The 25,559-nt window shown below is 54.4% G+C and overlaps 1 protein-coding gene across 1 annotated transcript in view; it reads right to left on the bottom strand.

Moving 5' to 3' along the window:
• Positions 1-5,038: 5,038 nt before the first annotated feature.
• Positions 5,039-25,559, bottom strand: part of LOC133359462 (AT-rich interactive domain-containing protein 1B-like) — a 26,698-nt gene continuing 6,177 nt past the window's right edge. Inside the window, exons 4-7 of the mRNA XM_061577878.1 lie at positions 24,182-24,323; positions 19,680-19,840; positions 7,962-8,309; positions 5,039-5,833 (exon numbers count right to left, since the gene is read on the bottom strand). Coding sequence (XP_061433862.1) covers positions 5,249-5,833; positions 7,962-8,309; positions 19,680-19,840; positions 24,182-24,323 — 1,236 coding nt within the window. The 3' untranslated portion in view covers positions 5,039-5,248. The remainder of the gene's footprint in view (positions 5,834-7,961; positions 8,310-19,679; positions 19,841-24,181; positions 24,324-25,559) is intronic.

The raw sequence follows: 25,559 nt of genomic DNA, 5'->3' as shown, positions 1-25,559 counted from the left end.
CGCGACGACGTTTCGAAAGCTAAAGCCGGGGGGTCGTTCTGTCCTCCTCAAAGCGCCCAAGCGGAGAGACACTCTTGGTCATCGACGCACGGCGATTATTGAACTCCCCGGAAAAGCCCAAAACCCGAGTCTCGACTCTCCTGCCCAGGAGGGCATCTGCTGAGTTTTGGCAGTGAAGTGGGTGGGGTTGGGGGAGGCAGAGGCAACGTTTGCCACCGTGCGGTTGACTTCCCAGGGTGCGACTTTGAGTTGCAAACGTGGCCAAACGTTGAGCACAGACACACCACACACACACACACATCACACACACCAGACGCACACACACCAGACACACACACATCACACACACCAGACGCACACACACCAGACACACACACACCACACACACACTCACCACACTCACATCACACACACCAGACGCACACACACCAGACGCACACACACCAGACACACATACACCACACCACACACACCAGACACACACACACACCACACACACCACACCACACCACATACACATACATACATACACCACACACACCCACACACCACACAGACCACACACACCACACACACCACACACACACCACACACTCACCACACACCACACACACACACCACACACAGACGCAGGTGGCCAAGGCAAAACAAAAAGAGAACGGAAAGGGAGACTACGTGAAAGGCAGGCGGGGAGGCGGGGGGGAGAAAGATGGGAGACGCTGGGCCATGTGGACGTCGCGTTACGTGGGTAGCCCCCCAATCCCCGGCACAGTTTGCGCGATGCCCCCCCTCTGTCGCGTGCGCTTGTGTGTGTGCGCGTGCCCCCTCTCCTCCCTCGCTCTTCTCTCTCAAGTCGCGCCGAGGTTAATCCGGCGCCGGAATCGCCATCGCGAGCGACGGGGCGAGCGATGGTCGCGCGGCGAGGAGAAGGCGGTGGGGCAACATCATCATCGCCGCTGCCGCCGCCGCCGCGTTCGCTTTCGTTTCTTTCGAATCTTTTTCAAATCGGACTCAGTCGTCCGGCCGCAAAGAGGAGCGGGGGGCGACCCCCCCCCTCCTCCTTCGCAAAATCACTGTCTCGGTGTGGGGGGGTGGGGGGCGGGGGGCTGCCACCAACACGCACGACACACCGGGCGCGTGAACGCGACGCACACGCGCCCATCTCTGCCATCTCTCTCCTCTCTCTGCATTCGCTTTCAGAGCTGCTGCTGCTGCTGCCGCCGCTTTTTAACCATCGACACGTCCGGTCCACGTACACGCTGCGAGTAGCGGGGACTGCCCCTTCGCACGCCACACGCGGTGGTGGTCTCGGTGTCTCTACTGCTCGCTCACTCGCACGTTGCAGACATTAATGCGACGCCGTACGGAGCCGACCGTGCGTCAGCAGAGCGGGGTCCCCTCCACGCCCACCCACCCCCCTCTGGGGTTCTGTCCCATGTCCACGTCCACGACACCTCCACCACCACCATCACCAACCTCCTCCTCCTCTCCGTGTTTCCTTCACAATGCCGGGAGGGGGGGGGCTTGCTTTGTTTTTGGAGTGAAGGGGAAAAATTTAAGTCTCCGGGCCGACAACTCTCCGACCAACTTGTTACTTTCCACCAAGTCGACCATTCGGCGGAGGCGGTGGAGCAGGGGGGGGCCAGTGATGGGGAGGGGGGGGGGAGACGAACGTGCAGCCGGTTGTCTCCCTTTATAAGTGCGCAAAGTCGGAGAAAAAAAAAAGACCACGGACCGGAACCGAAATCAAATATATATATTTTTTGGCTGCCGGAAGACGCCCAAGCCAAGCCGCAGCCTTACACAGCCCAGCCTAGCCCAGCCTTACACAGCCCAGCCCAGCCTAGCCCAGCCTTACACAGCCTTCGCAGCCTTCAAAAGCTCAGCCCAGCCCTTCAAGACCCCAACCCAGCACAGCCTTACACAGCCCAGCCTAGCCTAGCCCAGCCTTACACAGCCCAGCCCAGCCCAGCCTTACACAGCCCAGCCTAGCCCAGCCTTACACAGCCCAGCCCAGCCCAGCCTAGCCCAGCCTTACACAGCCTTCGCAGCCTTCAAAAGCTCAGCCCAGCCCTTCAAGACCCCAACCCAGCCCAGCCTTACACAGCCCAGCCTAGCCCAGCCTTACACAGCCCAGCCTAGCCTAGCCCAGCCTTACACAGCCCAGCCTTACACAGCCTTACACAGCCCAGCCTTACACAGCCTTTCCGGAGCCTTCACCCACGCAAAGAGACCCCCAACCCGGCCAGAGAAACAAAAAAAACTCTGCCGGCCCAGGTGCAGACCTCTTGCCCACCCCTGCCCTGCCCAACACTTCCCCCGACCGCGAGCCTCCCCACCCACCATCCCACCCCTCTCCACAGTTAAACTTTGACGGATTTCTTTTTTCTGCTTGCTCAGGTCGCAACTCACTGATCGCCACGCGCAACGCAAAGTGCTTCCCACACGAAGTTGAAACCACTGAGCCCGACCGCCGATCCCGTCGCCCAAAAGCTACGGTGGTCATCGACCCTCGCGGCGGCTTCTGGCGAGCCGTTGAAGACGGCGGTCGCAGTCTGGGGACCCGCCTCTCTCTCTCCTTCCGATATCGGGGAGACACCGGGGGGGGGGGGGGGGGGGGGCAGGGAGCTGTGACGCACGTTCAAATCGTCGTCGTCATCGACTACTAACTCATTTCCTTTAGAAATCGCTTTTTGTGTTTGCAGTTTGACGACCTTCCCTCCACCGCCGCCGCCTTCGATTAGCGCCGCTGGCTACGTATGGCACCATTGAGATTCGACGGACGTTCCCATTGACATTAAACGTACGACGCCATTGAAATTCAACGTGCGGTCCAATTGAGGTTCAACGTACGGCGCCATTGAAATTCGACGTACGACGCCATTGAAATTCAACGTACGGTCCCATCGAGATTCAACGTACGACGCCATTGACATTTGACGTACGGCGCCATTGAAATTCGACGTACGATCCCAACTAAGATTCGACGTAGCCATCGCATACGCTTTATTTGGAATTTCTCTTTTACTCGATGCAGCGATCGTGCCGTGACGGTTCCACCTGAAGACGGAGGCTTGTGTCGCCTCTGAAACGTCGTCATTTTTATTTTATTTTTATTTTACTTTTATTAATTAAATTTTTTTTACCCACGTCACTTTACCGAAAAAACCTAAGAATACGAATTTGACGTACGGCGCCATTGAGGTTCAACGCACGTGCCGACTGCCGCTACCGCCATTTGCCGATTCTGGTTAGCGTCTCTTTGGGGTCGTGGGATGGAGGGGGTGGGTGGGGGGTCGGGGGTGGGTGAGGGGGTCACCGCTTTGGAGCCGCGTGCGTATCGCGGCTGTAATGCTTTGAGGACTTTTATTTTTGCTGCTGTCGCTGCTGCTGCTGCTGCTGTTGCTGCTTCTGCCGAGAATGTGGAGTTTCGTTTAATCCGGGGGGGGGCGGTCATCTGTGGTGTCTCTGTACTTCCTGTGCGTGTGTGTCGATCTCTGCGCGTGTGTGTGTCTGCGTCTCTTTACGTCTGTGTGTTTATATCTGGTCTTTGTCTGTGTGTGTCTGTACCTGTATCTGTGTGTATCTGTGTATCTGTGTGTATGTGTATCTGTGTGTGTCTCTGTGTGTGTCTCTGTGGGTGTCTCTGTGGGTGTCTCTGTGGGTGTCTCTGTGGGTGTCTCTGTGAGTGTCTCTGTGGGTGTCTCTGTGGGTGTCTCTGTGAGTGTCTCTGTGGGTGTCTCTGTGTGTGTCTCTGTGCGTGTCTCTGTGGGTGTCTCTGTGTGTGTCTCTGTGTGTGTCTCTGTGTGTGTCTCTGTGGGTGTCTCTGTGGGTGTCTCTGTGTGTGTCTCTGTGAGTGTCTGTGTGTGTTTGTAACTGCGCATGTACCTGCCTGTGCGCCTCTAAAATCAACGGCAGACATGAACGCCTCCACCATCCCTCCCTCCCTTCTTCGTAAAACAGAAACCCAGAAAGACGACCACCGCCACCGCCGTCACATTCACGTCGAGTGAGAACGCTTCACCCACACCACCGCCCCCCCCCCTCCATCATCATCGTCCTCCTGTACGCTCTTCTCATCAAACCGAGCCCGGCAGGGCTGCGGAGAGAGGGGCAAGGAACGGGGAGAGGAGCGGCGAGGATGAGACCGCCCGTAGATTCTTGCGTGCAGTTGCGTTTAAGCTCTCTCCCATCTCTCACCATCGAACACCCCGCACGCTTTTGTACAATACAAAAAGAATCCTCCAAAAGTGGGTTTCACAACCACCACCACCACCATCACCACCACCTCCACCACTTTCCTCTCCTCCACGTCGTTATATATATATATATTTTTTAAAACAAAGCCTCTTTATTTTTCTCCGCTGTCTCGCGGTGTCCACCCTCCCCTCTCTTCCTCCTCTTGTTATATTTTATATTTATTCTGCCGACGGAAGAGGGGAGGTTTTTTTCTTCTTTTCTTGTCGTCATCATCATCCGTTTTCGCCGCCACTCCGACCACCGTCGTTTTCATCATCGGTGCCCACTGCCTCCCCCCCCTCTCTCTCTCTCTACAACCGAGAGAGCTCAGGAGATTGGCGGCTCCGTCACATTCTCATCACCGGTGGAGGGTGGAGGTCGCGGGGGGGGGAGGGAACGGGATGATTGTTTTCCTTCCTCTGTCACCAGTTCCCATCTTCATCGTCATCTCGTTCATCCCGGCTGAAGTTCAAGGCTCTCCTTCTCCCCGTGCGCATCACGTCACCACCATTTCCCCTTATCCATCTCCCTACCAAAGTGTCACATCATCACCATCTCCCCCATCTCTTTCCCTGCCAAAGCATCACACCATCACCATCTCCGCCATCTCTCTGCCTACCAACGCATCATAACCACCATCCCTTCTTTCACTGCGCTATCACTCACTCATCCCTCATCCCTCCCCTCCCTGTTTCTCGTCACCTCAATCCCCCCCCTCTCCTCTCGCTCCTCCCATCTCCCCCATCTCTCTCCCTGACAAAGCATCACATCACCACCATCTCCCCCATCTCTCTCCCTACCTCATCCTCCCCGTGTCTCCACCTCCTCCTCATCTCATCCTCCTCCATTATCTCCTCCATTATCTCCTCCTCCATCTCCTCCTCATCCTCCCCATGTCTCCACCTCCTCCATCTCCTACTCCTCCTCCCCATGTCTCCACCTCCATCATCATCATCATCACCGCCCCACCCCGCGTGCCGTGTCTCTCTCTCTCTCTCTCTCTCCGCCGTCACACCTTGGTGATCTGCTGCTGCTGCTGCTCGGGGTCCATGGTGTCCATCTCGGGGTCCGACTCGGACGTGTCCGAGTAGTGGAAGTCTTCGGCGTCTGCGTCCGGCAGGTCCGCCGGACAGAGACCCGCACCAACGCCGCCACCAACTCCACCACCGCCAACGCCGTAGCAGTCACCGCCACCACCGGGAATCGGGGCCGGGGGTCGACCGCCCGGCCCGACCGCAGCTCCACCACCGTGCTGCTGCTGCTGTTGCTGGTGGTGGTGAAGAAGGTGGAGGTGCTGATGATGGTGGTGGTGGTGGTGTCCGCCACCGCCGCCCGCCATCCACGCCATCGTCCCCGCAGCGCCGCCGCCGCCATCGGCCGCTCCGCAGATGGAGGAGGAGGAGGAGGAGGGAGGCCTCTCGCCCCCCTGGGGAGGAGGCTGCGTGGGGCCCGGGCTGTTGGCCAGCGACGAGGTGGACGACCACGAAGAGGAGGAGGAGGAGGCCATTGCTGCTGCAGCGGCGGCGGCGGCCGTGTCGGCGGCGGCCGCATCGGCCACTCGCTCCTCGCTCGCCGCTGTGAAGTAGAGCTTCACCTGGTGGGGGGGGGAGACACGGGGGGGGAGACACGGGGGGGGGAGACACGGAGGGGGGGGAGACACGGGGGGGGGGAGAGACATGGGGGGGGTAGACACAGGCGGGGGTGAGAGACATGGGGGGGGTAGACACGGGGGGGGGGGAGACACGGGGGGGGAGACACGGGGGGGGTGAGACACGGGGGGGGTGAGACACGGGGGGGGGTGAGACATGGGGAGGGGTAGATACAGGGGGGTAGACACGGGGGGGGGGGATGAGGTAGAAGGAGATGGAGTTTAAATCCAGCCTTGGGCGACCGACAGCCATTGTGAGCCTCACCCCACTGAACACGGCCATCGTGAACCTCAACACGGCCATCTTGAACCTCAACACGGCCATCGTGACCCTCACCCCACTGAACACGGCCATCGTGAACCTCAACACGGCCATCGTGAACCTCAACACGGCCATCGTGACCCTCACCCCACTGAACACGGCCATCATGAACCTCAACACGGCCATCTTGAACCTCAACACGGCCATCGTGACCCTCACCCCACTGAACACGGCCATCATGAACCTCAACACGGCCATCGTGAACCTCAACACGGCCATCGTGACCCTCACCCCACTGAACACGGCCATCATGAACCTCAACACGGCCATCTTGAACCTCAACACGGCCATCGTGAACCTCACCCCACTGAACACGGCCATCATGAACCTCAACACGGCCATCTTGAACCTCAACACGGCCATCTTGAACCTCAACACGGCCATCGTGACCCTCACCCCACTGAACACGGCCATCGTGAACCTCAACACGGCCATCGTGAACCTCAACACGGCCATCGTGACCCTCACCCCACTGAACACGGCCATCATGAACCTCAACACGGCCATCTTGAACCTCAACACGGCCATCGTGACCCTCACCCCACTGAACACGGCCATCATGAACCTCAACACGGCCATCGTGAACCTCAACACGGCCATCGTGACCCTCACCCCACTGAACACGGCCATCATGAACCTCAACACGGCCATCTTGAACCTCAACACGGCCATCGTGAACCTCACCCCACTGAACACGGCCATCATGAACCTCAACACGGCCATCTTGAACCTCAACACGGCCATCTTGAACCTCAACACGGCCATCGTGACCCTCACCCCACTGAACACGGCCATCGTGAACCTCAACACGGCCATCGTGAACCTCAACACGGCCATCGTGACCCTCACCCCACTGAACACGGCCATCATGAACCTCAACACGGCCATCTTGAACCTCAACACGGCCATCGTGACCCTCACCCCACTGAACACGGCCATCATGAACCTCAACACGGCCATCTTGAACCTCAACACGGCCATCGTGACCCTCACCCCACTGAACACGGCCATCATGAACCTCAACACGGCCATCGTGAACCTCAACACGGCCATCGTGACCCTCACCCCACTGAACACGGCCATCATGAACCTCAACACGGCCATCTTGAACCTCAACACGGCCATCGTGACCCTCACCCCACTGAACACGGCCATCATGAACCTCAACACGGCCATCGTGAACCTCAACACGGCCATCGTGAACCTCACCCCACTGAACACGGCCATCATGAACCTCAACACGGCCATCTTGAACCTCAACACGGCCATCTTGAACTTCAACACGGCCATCGTGACCCTCACCCCACTGAACACGGCCATCATGAACCTCAACACGGCCATCGTGAACCTCAACACGGCCATCGTGAACCTCACCCCACTGAACACGGCCATCATGAACCTCAACACGGCCATCGTGAACCTCAACACGGCCATCATGAACCTCAACACGGCCATCTTGAACCTCAACACGGCCATCGTGACCCTCACCCCACTGAACACGGCCATCTTGAACCTCAACACGGCCATCGTGAACCTCAACACGGCCATCATGAACCTCAACACGGCCATCATGAACCTCAACACGGCCATCTTGAACCTCAACACGGCCATCGTGAACCTCACCCCACTGAACACGGCCATCGTGAACCTCAACACAGCCATCTTGAACCTCAACACGGCCATCATGAACCTCAACACAGCCATCTTGAACCTCAACACGGCCATCGTGACCCCCTCCCTCGCCCCGCTCACCTTGAAGTTGGGAGAGAAGCACTTGTTGGCCTTGTCCTTGTTGGCCTTGTCCAGCTCGGCCTTGTTGAGGGTGAGCGTCAGGAAACGCGTCACTCCCCCTGGACCGACCTCCAGCTGCACGCAAGCCGGAGCGCCCCCCACGCCCCCCCCGGACATCCCGGGGGGGGGCCCCGCTGCCCCCCCCACGGCGGAGGCGGCCGCGGTGCCCCCCCCGGCTCCCCCGGCTCCGACTTCGGGGGGGGCTCCGTTGAGGCCAGCGGGGGGGGCACCGATGTAGCCGCCCCCCACGCCGCCGCTGGAGGGGAGCCCCTCCTGGATGAAGAAAGTGTTGATCCAGAAGTGGAACATCTACACACAGAGTGGTGGTGGTGGTGGGGGGGAGTGGGGGGAGAGTGGGGAGAGTGGGGGGAGAGAGGGGGGAGGGAGAGAGAGGGGGAGAGGGGGGTGGGGGGAGTGGGGGGGGAATAGGGGAGAGAGTGGGGGGAGTGGGAAGAGTGGGGGGAAAGAGAGGGGGGAGGGGGGGTGGGGGGGTGGGGGGAGAGGGGGGAGGGGGGGTGGGGGGAGTGGGGGGGGTTGGGGGAGTGGGGGGAGAGGGGGGGAGAGTGGGGAGAGAGAAGAGAGAGAGAGGGGGGAGGGGGGGTGGGGGGAGTGGGAGGGGAGAGAAGGGGGGTGGGGGAGAGGGGGTGGGGGGAGTGAGGGAGGGGGGAGAGAGCGAGGGGAGAGAGGGGAGAGAGAGGGGGGAGGGGGGGTGGGGAGAGTGGTGAGAAAGAGAGGGAGGAGGAGAGAGGGGGGGGAATGGGGGGAGAGAGGGGGGAGGGGGGGGAGGGGGATAATGGGGGGAGGGGGAGGGGGGTGGGGAGAGTGGGAAAAGGGGGAGAGAGTGGGGGGAGAGAGTGGGGGGAGAGTGGGGGGAGAGGGGGGGAGGGAGGGGGGAGAGGGAGGGGGGGGGAGTTTCAAGTTCAAGTTTTATGAATTAGGCATCGCCCTGTGAGCCATGCGGCTCTTGATTCGGGTGCAAACGCAATAAACTAAACGTGAACACAGAAACATCTTCAAGCGACGACGCTGAACAGAAACATCCTGGAATAAACCAGCAAACATTTTTTTTCTAAAACTCGTACAAAAATCCCAAAGTGGTGCAAGTCAACAATAACAAAAATGAGACAATTTAGACGAACCAGATGTTTTCGAATCACTAAAATGAAGCTATAAATTCTAGATTTGAAGCTTTCGTGACTGCAATGATTCATATTCTTAGGTTTTTTTCGGTAAAGTCACGTAGGTAAAAAAAAACATTAAAAAGTAAAAATCACGACGTTTCGGAGGCAACACAAGCTTCCACCTGAAGACGGAAGCTTGTGTTGCCTCCGAAACGTCGTGATTTTTATTTTATTTTACTTTTTAATGTCTTTTTTTACCTACGTGACTTTACCGAAAAAAACCTAAGAACATGAAGCTATAAAAACAATGTAACAACGGTAATCGTGGGAAATGTAGTTCAAATTTAACAATAAACGATAAACATCGCACGTACGACCAAACTTGCAGCCATAGCTGGCAGCATGACACTCCCAGTGTATGATGAGTGAGTGAGTCAGTGGTAGTGTGAGTCAATGGAAGTGTGAGTGAGTCAGTGGTAGTGTGAGTGAGTCAGTGGTAGTGTGAGTGAGTCAGTGGCAGTGTGAGTGAGTCAGTGGTAGTGTGAGTGAGTGTATGATGTGTGAGTGAGTCAGTGGTAGTGTGAGTCAGTGGTAGTGTGAGTGAGTCAGTGGTAGTTTGAGTGAGTCAGTGGTAGTGTGAGTCAATGGAAGTGTGAGTGAGTCAGTGGTAGTGTGAGTGAGTCAGTGGTAGTGTGAGTGAGTCAGTGGCAGTGTGAGTGAGTCAGTGGTAGTGTGAGTGAGTGTATGATGTGTGAGTGAGTCAGTGGTAGTGTGAGTCAGTGGTAGTGTGAGTGAGTCAGTGGTAGTTTGAGTGAGTCAGTGGTAGTGTGAGTCAATGGAAGTGTGAGTGAGTCAGTGGTAGTGTGAGTGAGTCAGTGGTAGTGTGAGTGAGTCTGTGATAGTGTGAGTAAGTCAGTGTATGTGTGAGTCAGTGGTAGTGTGAGTGAGTCAGTGGTAGTGTGAGTGAGTCAGTGGCAGTGTGAGTGAGTCAGTGGTAGTGTGAGTCAGTGGTAGTGTGAGTGAGTCAGTGGTAGTGTGAGTCAGTGATAGTGTGAGTGAGTCAGTGGTAGTGTGAGTGAGTCAGTGGTAGTGTGAGTCAATGGAAGTGTGAGTAAGTCAGTGTATGTGTGAGTGAGTCAGTGGTAGTGTGAGTGAGTCAGTGGTAGTGTGAGTCAGTGGTAGTGTGAGTGAGTCAGTGGTAGTGTGAGTCAGTGGTAGTGTGAGTCAATGGTAGTGTGAGTGAGTCAGTGGTAGTGTGAGTCAGTGGTAGTGTGAGTCAATGGTAGTGTGAGTGAGTCAGTGGTAGTGTGGGTCAGTGGTAGTGTGAGTCAGTGGCAGTGTGAGTGAGTCAGTGGTAGTGTGAGTGAGTGTATGATGTGTGAGTGAGTCAGTGGTAGTGTGAGTCAGTGGCAGTGTGAGTGAGTCAGTGGTAGTGTGAGTCAGTGGTAGTGTGAGTGAGTCAGTGGTAGTGTGAGTCAGTGGTAGTGTGAGTGAGTCAGTGGTAGTGTGAGTCAGTGGTAGTGTGAGTGAGTCAGTGGTAGTGTGAGTGAGTCAGTGGTAGTGTGAGTCAATGGAAGTGTGAGTGAGTCAGTGGTAGTGTGAGTGAGTCAGTGGTAGTGTGAGTGAGTCAGTGGTAGTGTGAGTCAGTGGCAGTGTGAGTGAGTCAGTGGTAGTGTGAGTCAGTGGTAGTGTGAGTGAGTCAGTGGTAGTGTGAGTCAGTGGTAGTGTGAGTGAGTCAGTGGTAGTGTGAGTGAGTCAGTGGTAGTGTGAGTCAATGGAAGTGTGAGTGAGTCAGTGGTAGTGTGAGTGAGTCAGTGGTAGTGTGAGTGAGTCAGTGGTAGTGTGAGTCAGTGGTAGTGTGAGTCAGTGGTAGTGTGAGTGAGTCAGTGGTAGTGTGAGTCAGTGGCAGTGTGAGTGAGTGTATGATGTGTGAGTGAGTCAGTGGTAGTGTGAGTGAGTCAGTGGTAGTGTGAGTGAGTCAGTGGTGGTGTGAGTGAGTCAGTGGCAGTGTGAGTGAGTCTGTGATAGTGTGAGTAAGTCAGTGTATGTGTGAGTGAGTCAGTGGTAGTGTGAGTGAGTCAGTGGTAGTGTGAGTGAGTCAGTGGCAGTGTGAGTGAGTCAATGGCAGTGTGAGTGAGTGAGTGAGTGGTAGTGTGAGTGAGTCAGTGGTAGTGTGAGTCAGTGGTAGTGTGAGTGAGTCAGTGGTAGTGTGAGTCAGTGGTAGTGTGAGTGAGTCAGTGGTAGTGTGAGTCAGTGGCAGTGTGAGTGAGTGTATGATGTGTGAGTGAGTCAGTGGTAGTGTGAGTGAGTCAGTGGTAGTGTGAGTCAGTGGCAGTGTGAGTGAGTGTATGATGTGTGAGTGAGTCAGTGGTAGTGTGAGTGAGTCAGTGGTAGTGTGAGTGAGTCAGTGATAGTGTGAGTGAGTCAGTGGTAGTGTGAGTGAATCAGTGATAGTGTGAGTGAGTCAGTGGTAGTGTGAGTGAGTGTATGATGTGTGAGTGAGTCAGTGGTAGTGTGAGTCAGTGGTAGTGTGAGTGAGTCGGTGGTAGTGTGAGTGAGTCAGTGGTAGTGTGAGTGAGTGTATGATGTGTGAGTGAGTCAGTGGTAGTGTGAGTCAGTGGTAGTGTGAGTGAGTCAGTGGTAGTGTGAGTGAGTGTATGATGTGTGAGTGAGTCAGTGGTAGTGTGAGTCAGTGGTAGTGTGAGTGAGTCAGTGGTAGTGTGAGTCAGTGGTAGTGTGAGTGAGTCAGTGGTAGTGTGAGTGAGTCAGTGGTAGTGTGAGTGAGTCAGTGGTAGTGTGAGTGAGTCAGTGGTAGTGTGAGTGAGTCAGTGGTAGTGTGAGTGAGTCAGTGGTAGTGTGAGTGAGTCAGTGGTAGTGTGAGTGAGTCAGTGGCAGTGTGAGGAGTCAGTGAGTGTGAGTGAGTCAGTGGTAGTGTGAGTGAGTCAGTGGAGGAAAGTAGTGAGTGAGTCAGTGGCAGTGTGAGTGAGTCAGTGGTAGTGTGAGTGAGTCAGTGGTAGTGTGAGTGAGTCAGTGGCAGTGTGAGTGAGTCAGTGGTAGTGTGAGTGAGTCAGTGGTAGTGTGAGTGAGTCAGTGGTAGTGTGAGTGAGTCAGTGGTAGTGTGAGTCAATGGTAGTGTGAGTCAGTGGTAGTGTGAGTGAGTCAGTGGTAGTGATAGTGAGTCAGTGGTAGTGTGAGTCAGTGGTAGTGTGAGTCAGTGGCAGTGTGAGTGAGTGTATGATGTGTGAGTGAGTCAGTGGTAGTGTGAGTGAATCAGTGGTAGTGTGAGTGAGTCAGTGATAGTGTGAGTGAGTCAGTGGTAGTGTGAGTGAGTCAGTGATAGTGTGAGTGAGTCAGTGGTAGTGTGAGTGAGTGTATGATGTGTGAGTGAGTCAGTGGTAGTGTGAGTCAGTGGTAGTGTGAGTGAGTCGGTGGTAGTGTGAGTGAGTGTATGATGTGTGAGTGAGTCAGTGGTAGTGTGAGTCAGTGGTAGTGTGAGTGAGTCGGTGGTAGTGTGAGTGAGTGTATGATGTGTGAGTGAGTCGGTGGTAGTGTGAGTCAGTGGAAGTGTGAGTGAGTCAGTGGCAGTGTGAGTGAGTCAGTGGTAGTGTGAGTGAGTCAGTGGTAGTGCGAGTGAGTCGGTGGTAGTGTGAGTGAATCAGTGGTAGTGTGAGTGAGTCGGTGGTAGTGTGAGTGAGTCAGTGGTAGTGTGAGTGAGTGTATGATGTGTGAGTGAGTCAGTGGTAGTGTGAGTGAGTCAGTGGTAGTGTGAGTGAGTCGGTGGTAGTGTGAGTGAGTCAGTGGTAGTGTGAGTGAGTGTATGATGTGTGAGTGAGTCAGTGGTAGTGTGAGTCAGGGGTAGTGTGAGTGAGTCGGTGGTAGTGTGAGTGAGTCAGTGGTAGTGTGAGTGAGTCAGTGGTAGTGTGAGTGAGTCAGTGGTAGTGTGAGTGAGTCAGTGGCAGTGTGAGTGAGTCTGTGATAGTGTGAGTAAGTCAGTGTATGTGTGAGTGAGTCAGTGGTAGTGTGAGTGAGTCAGTGGTAGTGTGAGTGAGTCAGTGGCAGTGTGAGTGAGTCAGTGGTAGTGTGAGTGAGTAAATGGTAGTGTGAGTGAGTCAGTTGTAGTGTGAGTGAGTCAGTGGTAGTGTGAGTGAGTCAGTGATAGTGTGAGTGAGTAAATGGTAGTGTGAGTGAGTCAGTTGTAGTGTGAGTGAGTCAGTGGTAGTGTGAGTGAGTCAGTGATAGTGTGAGTGAGTCAGTGGTAGTGTGAGTGAGTGTATGATGTGTGAGTGAGTCAGTGGTAGTGTGAGTCAGGGGTAGTGTGAGTGAGTCGGTGGTAGTGTGAGTGAGTGTATGATGTGTGAGTGAGTCAGTGGTAGTGTGAGTCAGTGGTAGTGTGAGTGAGTCGGTGGTAGTGTGAGTGAGTCAGTGGTAGTGATAGTGAGTCAGTGGTAGTGTGAGTGAGTCGGTGGTAGTGTGAGTGAGTCGGTGGTAGTGTGAGTGAGTCGGTGGTAGTGTGAGTGAGTCAGTGGTAGTGTGAGTGAGTCAGTGGTAGTGTGAGTGAGTCGGTGGTAGTGTGAGTGAGTCAGTGGTAGTGTGAGTGAGTCGGTGGTAGTGTGAGTGAGTCAGTGGTAGTGTGAGTGAGTCAGTGGTAGTGTGAGTGAGTCAGTGGCAGTGTGAGTGAGTCAGTGGTAGTGTGAGTGAGTCAGTGGTAGTGTGAGTGAGTAAATGGTAGTGTGAGTGAGTCAGTTGTAGTGTGAGTGAGTCAGTGGTAGTGTGAGTGAGTCAATGGCAGTGTGAGTGAGTGAGTGAGTGGTAGTGTGAGTGAGTCAGTGGTAGTGTGAGTGAGTCAGTGGTAGTGTGAGTGAGTCGGTGGTAGTGTGAGTGAGTCAGTGGTAGTGTGAGTGAGTCAGTGGTAGTGTGAGTCAGTGGTAGTGTGAGTGAGTCAGTGGCAGTGTGAGTGAGTCAGTGGTAGTGTGAGTGAGTAAATGGTAGTGTGAGTGAGTCAGTTGTAGTGTGAGTAAGTCAGTGGTAGTGTGAGTGAGTCAGTGATAGTGTGAGTGAGTCAGTGGTAGTGTGAGTGAGTGTATGATGTGTGAGTGAGTCAGTGGTAGTGTGAGTCAGTGGTAGTGTGAGTGAGTCGGTGGTAGTGTGAGTGAGTCAGTGGCAGTGTGAGTGAGTCAGTGGTAGTGTGAGTGAGTCAGTGGCAGTGTGAGTGAGTCAGTGGTAGTGTGAGTCAGTGGTAGTGTGAGTGAGTCAGTGGTAGTGTGAGTCAGTGGTAGTGTGAGTGAGTCAGTGGTAGTGTGAGTGAGTCAGTGGTAGTGTGAGTGAGTCAGTGGTAGTGTGAGTCAATGGTAGTGTGAGTCAGTGGTAGTGTGAGTGAGTCAGTGGTAGTGATAGTGAGTCAGTGGTAGTGTGAGTCAGTGGTAGTGTGAGTCAGTGGCAGTGTGAGTGAGTGTATGATGTGTGAGTGAGTCAGTGGTAGTGTGAGTGAGTCAGTGATAGTGTAAGTGAGTCAGTGGTAGTGTGAGTGAGTCAGTGATAGTGTGAGTGAGTCAGTGGTAGTGTGAGTGAGTGTATGATGTGTGAGTGAGTCAGTGGTAGTGTGAGTCAGTGGTAGTGTGAGTCGGTGGTAGTGTGAGTGAGTGTATGATGTGTGAGTGAGTCACTGGTAGTGTGAGTCAGTGGTAGTGTGAGTGAGTCGGTGGTAGTGTGAGTGAGTGTATGATGTGTGAGTGAGTCGGTGGTAGTGTGAGTCAGTGGAAGTGTGAGTGAGTCAGTGGCAGTGTGAGTGAGTCAGTGGTAGTGTGAGTGAGTCAGTGGTAGTGCGAGTGAGTCGGTGGTAGTGTGAGTGAATCAGTGGTAGTGTGAGTGAGTCGGTGGTAGTGTGAGTGAGTCAGTGGTAGTGTGAGTGAGTGTATGATGTGTGAGTGAGTCAGTGGTAGTGTGAGTGAGTCAGTGGTAGTGTGAGTGAGTCGGTGGTAGTGTGAGTGAGTCAGTGGTAGTGTGAGTGAGTCGGTGGTAGTGTGAGTGAGTCAGTGGTAGTGTGAGTGAGTCAGTGGTAGTGTGAGTGAGTCAGTGGTAGTGTGAGTGAGTCAGTGGCAGTGTGAGTGAGTCTGTGATAGTGTGAGTAAGTCAATGTATGTGTGAGTGAGTCAGTGGTAGTGTGAGTGAGTCAGTGGTAGTGTGAGTGAGTCAGTGGCAGTGTGAGTGAGTCAGTGGTAGTGTGAGTGAGTAAATGGTAGTGTGAGTGAGTCAGTTGTAGTGTGAGTGAGTCAGTGGTAGTGTGAGTGAGTCAGTGATAGTGTGAGTGAGTAAATGGTAGTGTGAGTGAGTCAGTTGTAGTGTGAGTGAGTCAGTGGTAGTGTGAGTGAGTCAGTGATAGTGTGAGTGAGTCAGTGGTAGTGTGAGTGAGTGTATGATGTGTGAGTGAGTCAGTGGTAGTGTGAGTGAGTGTATGATGTGTGAGTGAGTCAGTGGTAGTGTGAGTCAGGGGTAGTGTGAGTGAGTCGGTGGTAGTGTGAGTGAGTGTATGATGTGTGAGTGAGTCAGTGGTAGTGTGAGTCAGTGGTAGTGTGAGTGAGTCGGTGGTAGTGTGAGTGAGTCAGTGGTAGTGATAGTGAGTCAGTGGTAGTGTGAGTGAGTCGGTGGTAGTGTGAGTGAGTCGGTGGTAGTGTGAGTGAGTCGGTGGTAGTGTGAGTGAGTCAGTGGTAGTGTGAGTGAGTCAGTGGTAGTGTGAGTGAGTCGGTGGTAGTGTGAGTGAGTCAGTGGTAGTGTGAGTGAGTCGGTGGTAGTGTGAGTGAGTCAGGTAGTGTGAGTGTGAGTGAGTCAGTGGTAGTGTGAGTGAGTCAGTGGCAGTGTGAGTGAGTCAGTGGTAGTGTGAGTGAGTCAGTGGTAGTGTGAGTGAGTAAATGGTAGTGTGAGTGAGTCAGTTGTAGTGTGAGTGAGTCAGTGGTAGTGTGAGTGAGTCAATGGCAGTGTGAGTGAGTGAGTGAGTGGTAGTGTGAGTGAGTCAGTGGTAGTGTGAGTGAGTCAGTGGTAGTGTGAGTGAGTCGGTGGTAGTGTGAGTGAGTCAGTGGTAGTGTGAGTGAGTCAGTGGTAGTGTGAGTCAGTGGTAGTGTGAGTGAGTCAGTGGCAGTGTGAGTGAGTCAGTGGTAGTGTGAGTGAGTAAATGGTAGTGTGAGTGAGTCAGTTGTAGTGTGAGTAAGTCAGTGGTAGTGTGAGTGAGTCAGTGATAGTGTGAGTGAGTCAGTGGTAGTGTGAGTGAGTGTATGATGTGTGAGTGAGTCAGTGGTAGTGTGAGTCAGTGGTAGTGTGAGTGAGTCGGTGGTAGTGTGAGTGAGTCAGTGGCAGTGTGAGTGAGTCAGTGGTAGTGTGAGTGAGTCAGTGGCAGTGTGAGTGAGTCAGTGGTAGTGTGAGTCAGTGGTAGTGTGAGTGAGTCAGTGGTAGTGTGAGTCAGTGGTAGTGTGAGTGAGTCAGTGGTAGTGTGAGTGAGTCAGTGGTAGTGTGAGTGAGTCAGTGGTAGTGTGAGTCAATGGTAGTGTGAGTCAGTGGTAGTGTGAGTGAGTCAGTGGTAGTGATAGTGAGTCAGTGGTAGTGTGAGTCAGTGGTAGTGTGAGTCAGTGGCAGTGTGAGTGAGTGTATGATGTGTGAGTGAGTCAGTGGTAGTGTGAGTGAGTCAGTGATAGTGTAAGTGAGTCAGTGGTAGTGTGAGTGAGTCAGTGATAGTGTGAGTGAGTCAGTGGTAGTGTGAGTGAGTGTATGATGTGTGAGTGAGTCAGTGGTAGTGTGAGTCAGTGGTAGTGTGAGTCGGTGGTAGTGTGAGTGAGTGTATGATGTGTGAGTGAGTCACTGGTAGTGTGAGTCAGTGGTAGTGTGAGTGAGTCGGTGGTAGTGTGAGTGAGTGTATGATGTGTGAGTGAGTCGGTGGTAGTGTGAGTCAGTGGAAGTGTGAGTGAGTCAGTGGCAGTGTGAGTGAGTCAGTGGTAGTGTGAGTGAGTCAGTGGTAGTGCGAGTGAGTCGGTGGTAGTGTGAGTGAATCAGTGGTAGTGTGAGTGAGTCGGTGGTAGTGTGAGTGAGTCAGTGGTAGTGTGAGTGAGTGTATGATGTGTGAGTGAGTCAGTGGTAGTGTGAGTGAGTCAGTGGTAGTGTGAGTGAGTCGGTGGTAGTGTGAGTGAGTCAGTGGTAGTGTGAGTGAGTCGGTGGTAGTGTGAGTGAGTCAGTGGTAGTGTGAGTGAGTCAGTGGTAGTGTGAGTGAGTCAGTGGTAGTGTGAGTGAGTCAGTGGCAGTGTGAGTGAGTCTGTGATAGTGTGAGTAAGTCAATGTATGTGTGAGTGAGTCAGTGGTAGTGTGAGTGAGTCAGTGGTAGTGTGAGTGAGTCAGTGGCAGTGTGAGTGAGTCAGTGGTAGTGTGAGTGAGTAAATGGTAGTGTGAGTGAGTCAGTTGTAGTGTGAGTGAGTCAGTGGTAGTGTGAGTGAGTCAGTGATAGTGTGAGTGAGTAAATGGTAGTGTGAGTGAGTCAGTTGTAGTGTGAGTGAGTCAGTGGTAGTGTGAGTGAGTCAGTGATAGTGTGAGTGAGTCAGTGGTAGTGTGAGTGAGTGTATGATGTGTGAGTGAGTCAGTGGTAGTGTGAGTCAGTGGTAGTGTGAGTGAGTCGGTGGTAGTGTGAGTGAGTGTATGATGTGTGAGTGAGTCAGTGGTAGTGTGAGTCAGTGGTAGTGTGAGTGAGTCAGTGGTAGTGATAGTGAGTCAGTGGTAGTGTGAGTGAGTCGGTGGTAGTGTGAGTGAGTCGGTGGTAGTGTGAGTGAGTCGGTGGTAGTGTGAGTGAGTCAGTGGTAGTGTGAGTGAGTCAGTGGTAGTGTGAGTGAGTCGGTGGTAGTGTGAGTGAGTCAGTGGTAGTGTGAGTGAGTCGGTGGTAGTGTGAGTGAGTCAGTGGTAGTGTGAGTGAGTCAGTGGTAGTGTGAGTGAGTCAGTGGCAGTGTGAGTGAGTCAGTGGTAGTGTGAGTGAGTCAGTGGTAGTGTGAGTGAGTAAATGGTAGTGTGAGTGAGTCAGTTGTAGTGTGAGTGAGTCAGTGGTAGTGTGAGTGAGTCAATGGCAGTGTGAGTGAGTGAGTGAGTGGTAGTGTGAGTGAGTCAGTGGTAGTGTGAGTGAGTCAGTGGTAGTGTGAGTCAGTGGCAGTGTGAGTGAGTCAGTGGTAGTGTGAGTGAGTCAGTGGTAGTGTGAGTCAGTGTGTGATGTGTGAGTGAGTCAGTGTATGATGAGTGAGTGAGTGAGTCAGTGGTAGTGTGAGTGTGTGATGTGTGAGTGAGTCAGTGTATGATGAGTGAGTGAGTGAGTCAGTGGTAGTGTGAGTCAGTTGCAGTGTGAGTGAGTCAGTGTATGATGTGTGAGTGAGTCAGTGGTAGTGTGAGTGAGTCAGTGGTAGTGATAGTGAGTCAGTGGTAGTGCGAGTGAGTGTATGATGTGTGAGCGAGTCAGTGGTAGCGTGAGTGAGTCGGTGGTAGTGTGAGTGAGTGTATGATGTGTGAGTGAGTGCCGGTTGGAAACATTTAGGCTGGCCTGCCTACGATCCATCCTGGGTTTAACCTGCAGGCTGGATTGTGTGAGGAGCTCACAATCCTTTAAAGATCTGGGCAAAGTCCCATCGGTGAGCTCCTCCGGCAGGCAAGGCTGCGTTGGCTGGGTCATGTAGCCCGCATGCCCAGCCACCGCATGCCTAAACAGCTTTTGTTCGGCCGGATCGAGGGGGCTAGACGGGCGCGGCACGGGCTAGAGAAGAGATGGAGTGATGTGGTACAGGAGGACGTTGATCTGAGTGGACTTGCCGATGACTGGTACCAGCGGTGTCAAGATCGGCCTCAGTGGAGGTGGCTCGTGAAGGACGCTACTGGGCAGTTGGAGGCAGTCGCCCTCCAACAACAACGGAGGGCGGAGGAGCGACGCTCACAACAACGAGCGGAGCGCCGGGTGGCTAAAGCACAGCAAGTTGGCACAATAGGGGGCACAGGTGGTGCATCAGCCAGTCATCTCGGTCATCTCGGTCAGTCGACCCGTGGCACCTGCTGGGTCTGCCCCGTGACCTCCTGCCAGCGGGCGTTCGACACTTCACGTGGCCTCAAGGTGCACTTGGCCTGGCACAAGCGTCGTGGTGACGTCACCGCCACTTAGTGGCGAATGGCGGTTGTTGTTGTATCTGTGTGTGTGTATCTGCGTGTGTGTGTGGGGAGCGATAGTGTAGCGGTTAGCGCGCTGCGCTATGAACCTGGCGACCCGAGTTCGATTCCCGCTCACGGCCAACACCAGTGACGATTATCTGAACCGGTCCTGGGCCTCCCCTAGGTCGACTTAGCCTTAAATGAGTACCTGGTGCGGTGTGTAAACATCGCCACTGGGGAGACAAAGGCGGTCGGGCGTGGTGCTGGCCACCCACCCCCTCGTGTACCGTTCCGGCCTTCATAGGTGCTCGCTAACAGCACTTGCCCCTACAGTCTGTTGAGGCTATACGGGGGATCTTTGTTGTGTGTGTGTGTGTCTGTGTGTGTGTCTGTGTGTAGTAGAAGCCACCTTTTTCATCATCATGTTCTGCTTGTTGAAGAACTCCATCTTGACGTCCTCACAGAGGAGTAACGCCCGGGGCAGCGTGAAGACCAAACAGCGGTCCTCCCTCCTCACGCACGACAACGAAAGCAGCTTCATCTTCTCTTTGTACACCACCAGGTGTGGGTCTAACACACACACACACACAGGTAGATACATACACTACACTATACACTACACACACACAGGTAGATACATACACTACACTATACACTACACACACACAGGTAGATACATACACTACACTATACACTACACACACACAGGTAGATACATACACTACACTATACACTACACACACACAGGTAGATACATACACTACACTATACACTACACACACACAGGTAGATACATACACTACACTATACACTACACACACACAGGTAGATACATACACTACACTATACACTACTTTATACACTACACACTACACTACACCATACACTACACTATACACTACACACACACAGGTAGATACATACACTACACTATACACTACACACACACAGGTAGATACATACACTACACTATACACTACACACACACAGGTAGATACATACACTACACTATACACTACACTATACACTACTTTATACACTACACACTACACTACACCATACACTACACTATACACTATACACTACACACACACAGGTAGATACATACATCCATACACTACACTATACACTACACACACACAGGTAGATACATACATCCATACACTACACTCTATACACTACACTATACACTACTATACACTATACACTACACACACAGGGGTAGATAGATACATACACTACACTATACACTACACTACACACTACACTCTATACACTACACTATACACAAACACCCAGACCCACAGAGACCCACAGACACGCAAAGAGAGCCACAGATATCCAGACCCATAGAGACCCATAGAGACCCACAGAGACCCACACCCACAGAGACCCACAGACACCCAGACCCATAGAGACCCACAGACACTCACAGACACCCAGACCCACAGAGACCCACAGAGACCCATTGAGACCCACAGACACCCAAACCCACAGACACCCACAGACACCCAGACCCACAGAGACCCACAGAGACCCATTGAGACCCACAGACACCCAGACCCACAGAGACCCACAGACACCCACAGACACCCAGACCCACAGAGACCCACAGAGACCCATTGAGACCCACAGACACCCAGACCCACAGAGACCCACAGACACCCAGACCCACAGACACCCACAGACACCCAGACCCACAGAGACCCATTACCCACAGACACCCAGACCCACAGAGACCCACAGACACCCAGACCCACAGACACCCACAGACACCCAGACCCACAGAGACCCACAGACACCCAGACCCACAGACACCCAGACCCACAGAGACCCACAGACACCCAGACCCACAGAGACCCACAGAGACCCATTGAGACCCACAGACACCCAGACCCACAGAGACCCACAGACACCCAGACCCACAGAGACCCACAGACACCCACAGAGACCCATAGAGACCCACAGAGACCCACAGACACCCAAACCCATAGAGACCCACAGACACCCACAGAGACCCACAGAGACCCACAGACACCCAGACCCATAGAGACCCACAGACGCCCACAGACACCCACAGAGACCCACAGACACCCACAGATACCCACACACCCACAGACACCCACAGACACCCACAGACAACCAGACCCACAGACACCCATAGACCCACACACACACAGACCCACAGACACCCAGACCCACAGACACCCACAGACACCCAGACCCACAGAGATACACAGACACCAACAGAGACCCACAGACCCATAGAGACCCACAGACCCATAGAGACCCACAGACCCATAGAGACCCACAGAGACCCACAGAGACCCACAGACACCCAGACCCACAGAGACCCACAGACACCCACAGACACCCACAGACACCCAGACCCACAGACACCCATAGAGACCCACACACACACAGACCCACAGACACCCACAGAAACCCAGACCCACAGAGACCCACAGACACCCACAGACCCATAGAGACCCACAGAGACCCATAGACACCCACAGACACCCACAGACACACCCACAGAGACCCACAGAGACACCCACAGATACCCACAGACACCCACACACACCCATAGACACCCACAGACACCCACAGATACCCACAGACACGCAGACCCACAGACACAGAGACCCACAGACACGCAGACCCACAGACACAGAGACCCACAGACACCCACAGACACACCCACAGACACACCCACAGACACAAACACCCACAGACACCCACCCACAGACACCCACAGACACCCACACACCCACAGACACACCCAGACACCCACAGACACCCAGGCCCACAGAGACCCACAGAGACCCACAGACACACCCACAGACACCCACAGACACCCACACACATCCACAGACACCCACAGACACACCCACAGACACCCACAGAGACACCCACACACACCCACAGACACCCACAGAGACACCCACAGAGACACCCACACACACCCACAGACACCCACAGAGACACCCACACACACCCACAGGCACCCACAGACACGCAGACCCACAGACACCCATAGAGACCCACACACACACAGACCCACAGACACCCACAGAAACCCAGACCCACAGAGACCCACAGACACCCACAGACCCATAGAGACCCACAGAGACCCATAGACACCCACAGACACCCACAGACACAGAGACCCACAGAGACACCCACAGATACCCACAGACACCCACACACACCCATAGACACCCACAGACACCCACAGACACCCACAGATACCCACAGACACGCAGACCCACAGACACAGAGACCCACAGACACGCAGACCCACAGACACAGAGACCCACAGACACCCACAGACACACCCACAGACACACCCACAGACACAAACACCCACAGACACCCACAGACACCCACCCACAGACACCCACAGACACCCACACACCCACAGACACACCCAGACACCCACAGACACCCAGGCCCACAGAGACCCACAGAGATCCACAGACACACCCACAGACACCCACACACACCCACAGACACCCACACACATCCACAGACACCCACAGACACACCCACAGACACCCACAGAGACACCCACACACACCCACAGACACCCACAGAGACACCCACAGAGACACCCACACACACCCACAGACACCCACAGAGACACCCACACACACCCACAGGCACCCACAGACACGCAGACCCACAGACACCCATAGAGACCCACACACACACAGACCCACAGACACCCACAGAAACCCAGACCCACAGAGACCCACAGACACCCACAGAGACCCACAGACCCATAGAGACCCACAGAGACCCACAGAGACCCACAGACACCCAGACCCACAGAGACCCACAGACACCCACAGACACCCAGAGATACCCAGACCCACAGACACCCATAGAGACCCACACACACAGACCCACAGACACCCACAGAAACCCAGACCCACAGAGACCCACAGACACCCACAGAGACCCATAGACACCCACAGACACCCACAGACACCCACACCCACAGACACCCACAGACACGCAGACCCACAGACACCCACAGACACCCACAGAAACCCACAGAGACACCCAGACCCACAGAAACATCCACAGAGACACCCACAGAGACCCAGATACCCACAGACGCCCACAGACACGCAGACCCACAGACACAGAGACCCACAGACACACCCACAGAAACCCACAGACACCCACAGAGACACCCAGACCCACAGAAACATCCACAGAGACACCCACAGAGACCCAGATACCCACAGACACCCACACACACCCACAGACACCCACAGACACCCACAGACACCCACAGACACGCAGACCCACAGACACAGAGACCCACAGACACGCAGACCCACAGACACGCAGACCCACAGACACAGAGACCCACAGACACCCACAGACACACCCACAGACACACCCACAGACACCCACAGACACCCACCCACAGACACCCACAGACACCCACAGACACCCACACACCCACAGACACACCCACAGACACCCATAGACACCCACAGACACCCAGCCCCACAGAGACCCACAGAGACCCACAGACACACCCACAGACACCCACACACACCCACAGACACACACACACATCCACAGACACCCACAGACACCCACAGAGACACCCACACACACCCACAGCCACCCACAGACACGCAGACCCACAGACACAGAGACCCACAGACACGCAGACCCACAGACACAGAGACCCACAGACACCCACAGACACACCCACAGACACCCCCACAGACACCCAGACCCACAGACACCCACAGACACCCACAGACACCCACAGACACCCACAGACACACCCACAGACACCCACAGACACCCACAGACACCCACCCACAGATCAGCACGCTTGGTTACGCAACGCGTGCGTGAACTCTGAACTCTCCCGTCACTCACTGCAGGTGCCTCCGCTGAACATGGGGATTGTCTCGAAGGTGATCTTGTGTAGCAGCACGGGCGTGGAGCGGTACTCCAGCGCGTGGGTCACCAGGTAGCTGTAGTAGTAGACGTAGCGCCTCTGCGAAGGGATCGTCACACCCTGCCGGACACACACACACACAGAGGCACACACACGGGGTCACACACACACACACGGGGTCACACACACACACAAGGGGTCACACACACACAGAGGCACACACACGGGGTCACACACACACACACGGGGTCACACACACACAAGGACACCCAGACACACACACAGAGGCACACACACAGAGGCACACACACAGAGGCACACACACTGGGTCACACACACACACAAGGACACCCAGACACACACACAGAGGCACACACACAGAGGCACACACACGGGGTCACACACACACACAGAGGCACACACAAGGGGTCACACACACACAAGGACACCCAGACACACACACAGAGGCACACACACAGAGGCACACACACGGGGTCACACACACACACACAGAGACACCACACACGGGGTCACACACACACACAGAGGCGCACACACGGGGTCACACACACACACACATGGACACACACCGGCGCACACACACACACACACAGAGGCACACACACGGGGTCACACACACGCACAAGGGAGTACATACACACGGACACACACAGAGGCACACACACACACACGGGTGCACGCACACACAAACACAGACATACAGACACACACGGACACACACACGGACACACGCGGACACACACAGAGGCACACATACAAGTGAGCACACACAAACACAGACACACGGACACACACGGATACACACGGACACACACGTGCACACGGACGCATGGAAACTTACAGATAGACACAAAATTCAAGATCCCCACCCACCCCCGTGCCCGTGTAGCCTTAACAGACTGTTGGGGCAAGTGCTGTTAGTGAGCACACACAGACACACAGACACACAGACACACACACAGACACACACACACACATAAACACAGACACACAGACACACACGCACACACAGACACACACACACGCACACACAGACACACACACACAGACACGCACACACAGACACACACACACTGACACACACACTGACACACACAGACACACACAGACAGACATACCCACACACAGACAGACATACACACAGACAAACACACACAGACAGACACACACAGACAGACACACACAGACACACACAGGAACACACACACACAGACACAACAACAACAACAGCCTCCATTCGCCACTAGGTGGTGGTGACGTCACCACGGCACCCGTGCCAGGCTATGTGCACGTTGAGGCCACGTGAAGTGTTGAATCCCGCTGGCAGAGGCACGG

The sequence above is a fragment of the Lethenteron reissneri genome, chromosome 65, assembly GCF_015708825.2.
Source record: "Lethenteron reissneri isolate LAM-NWPU_2019-01 chromosome 65, ASM1570882v1, whole genome shotgun sequence".
Lineage (NCBI taxonomy): Eukaryota > Metazoa > Chordata > Hyperoartia > Petromyzontiformes > Petromyzontidae > Lethenteron > Lethenteron reissneri.
Note: the sequence above shows the minus strand (reverse complement) of the source record. Positions and strands in the feature narration are given on the sequence as shown.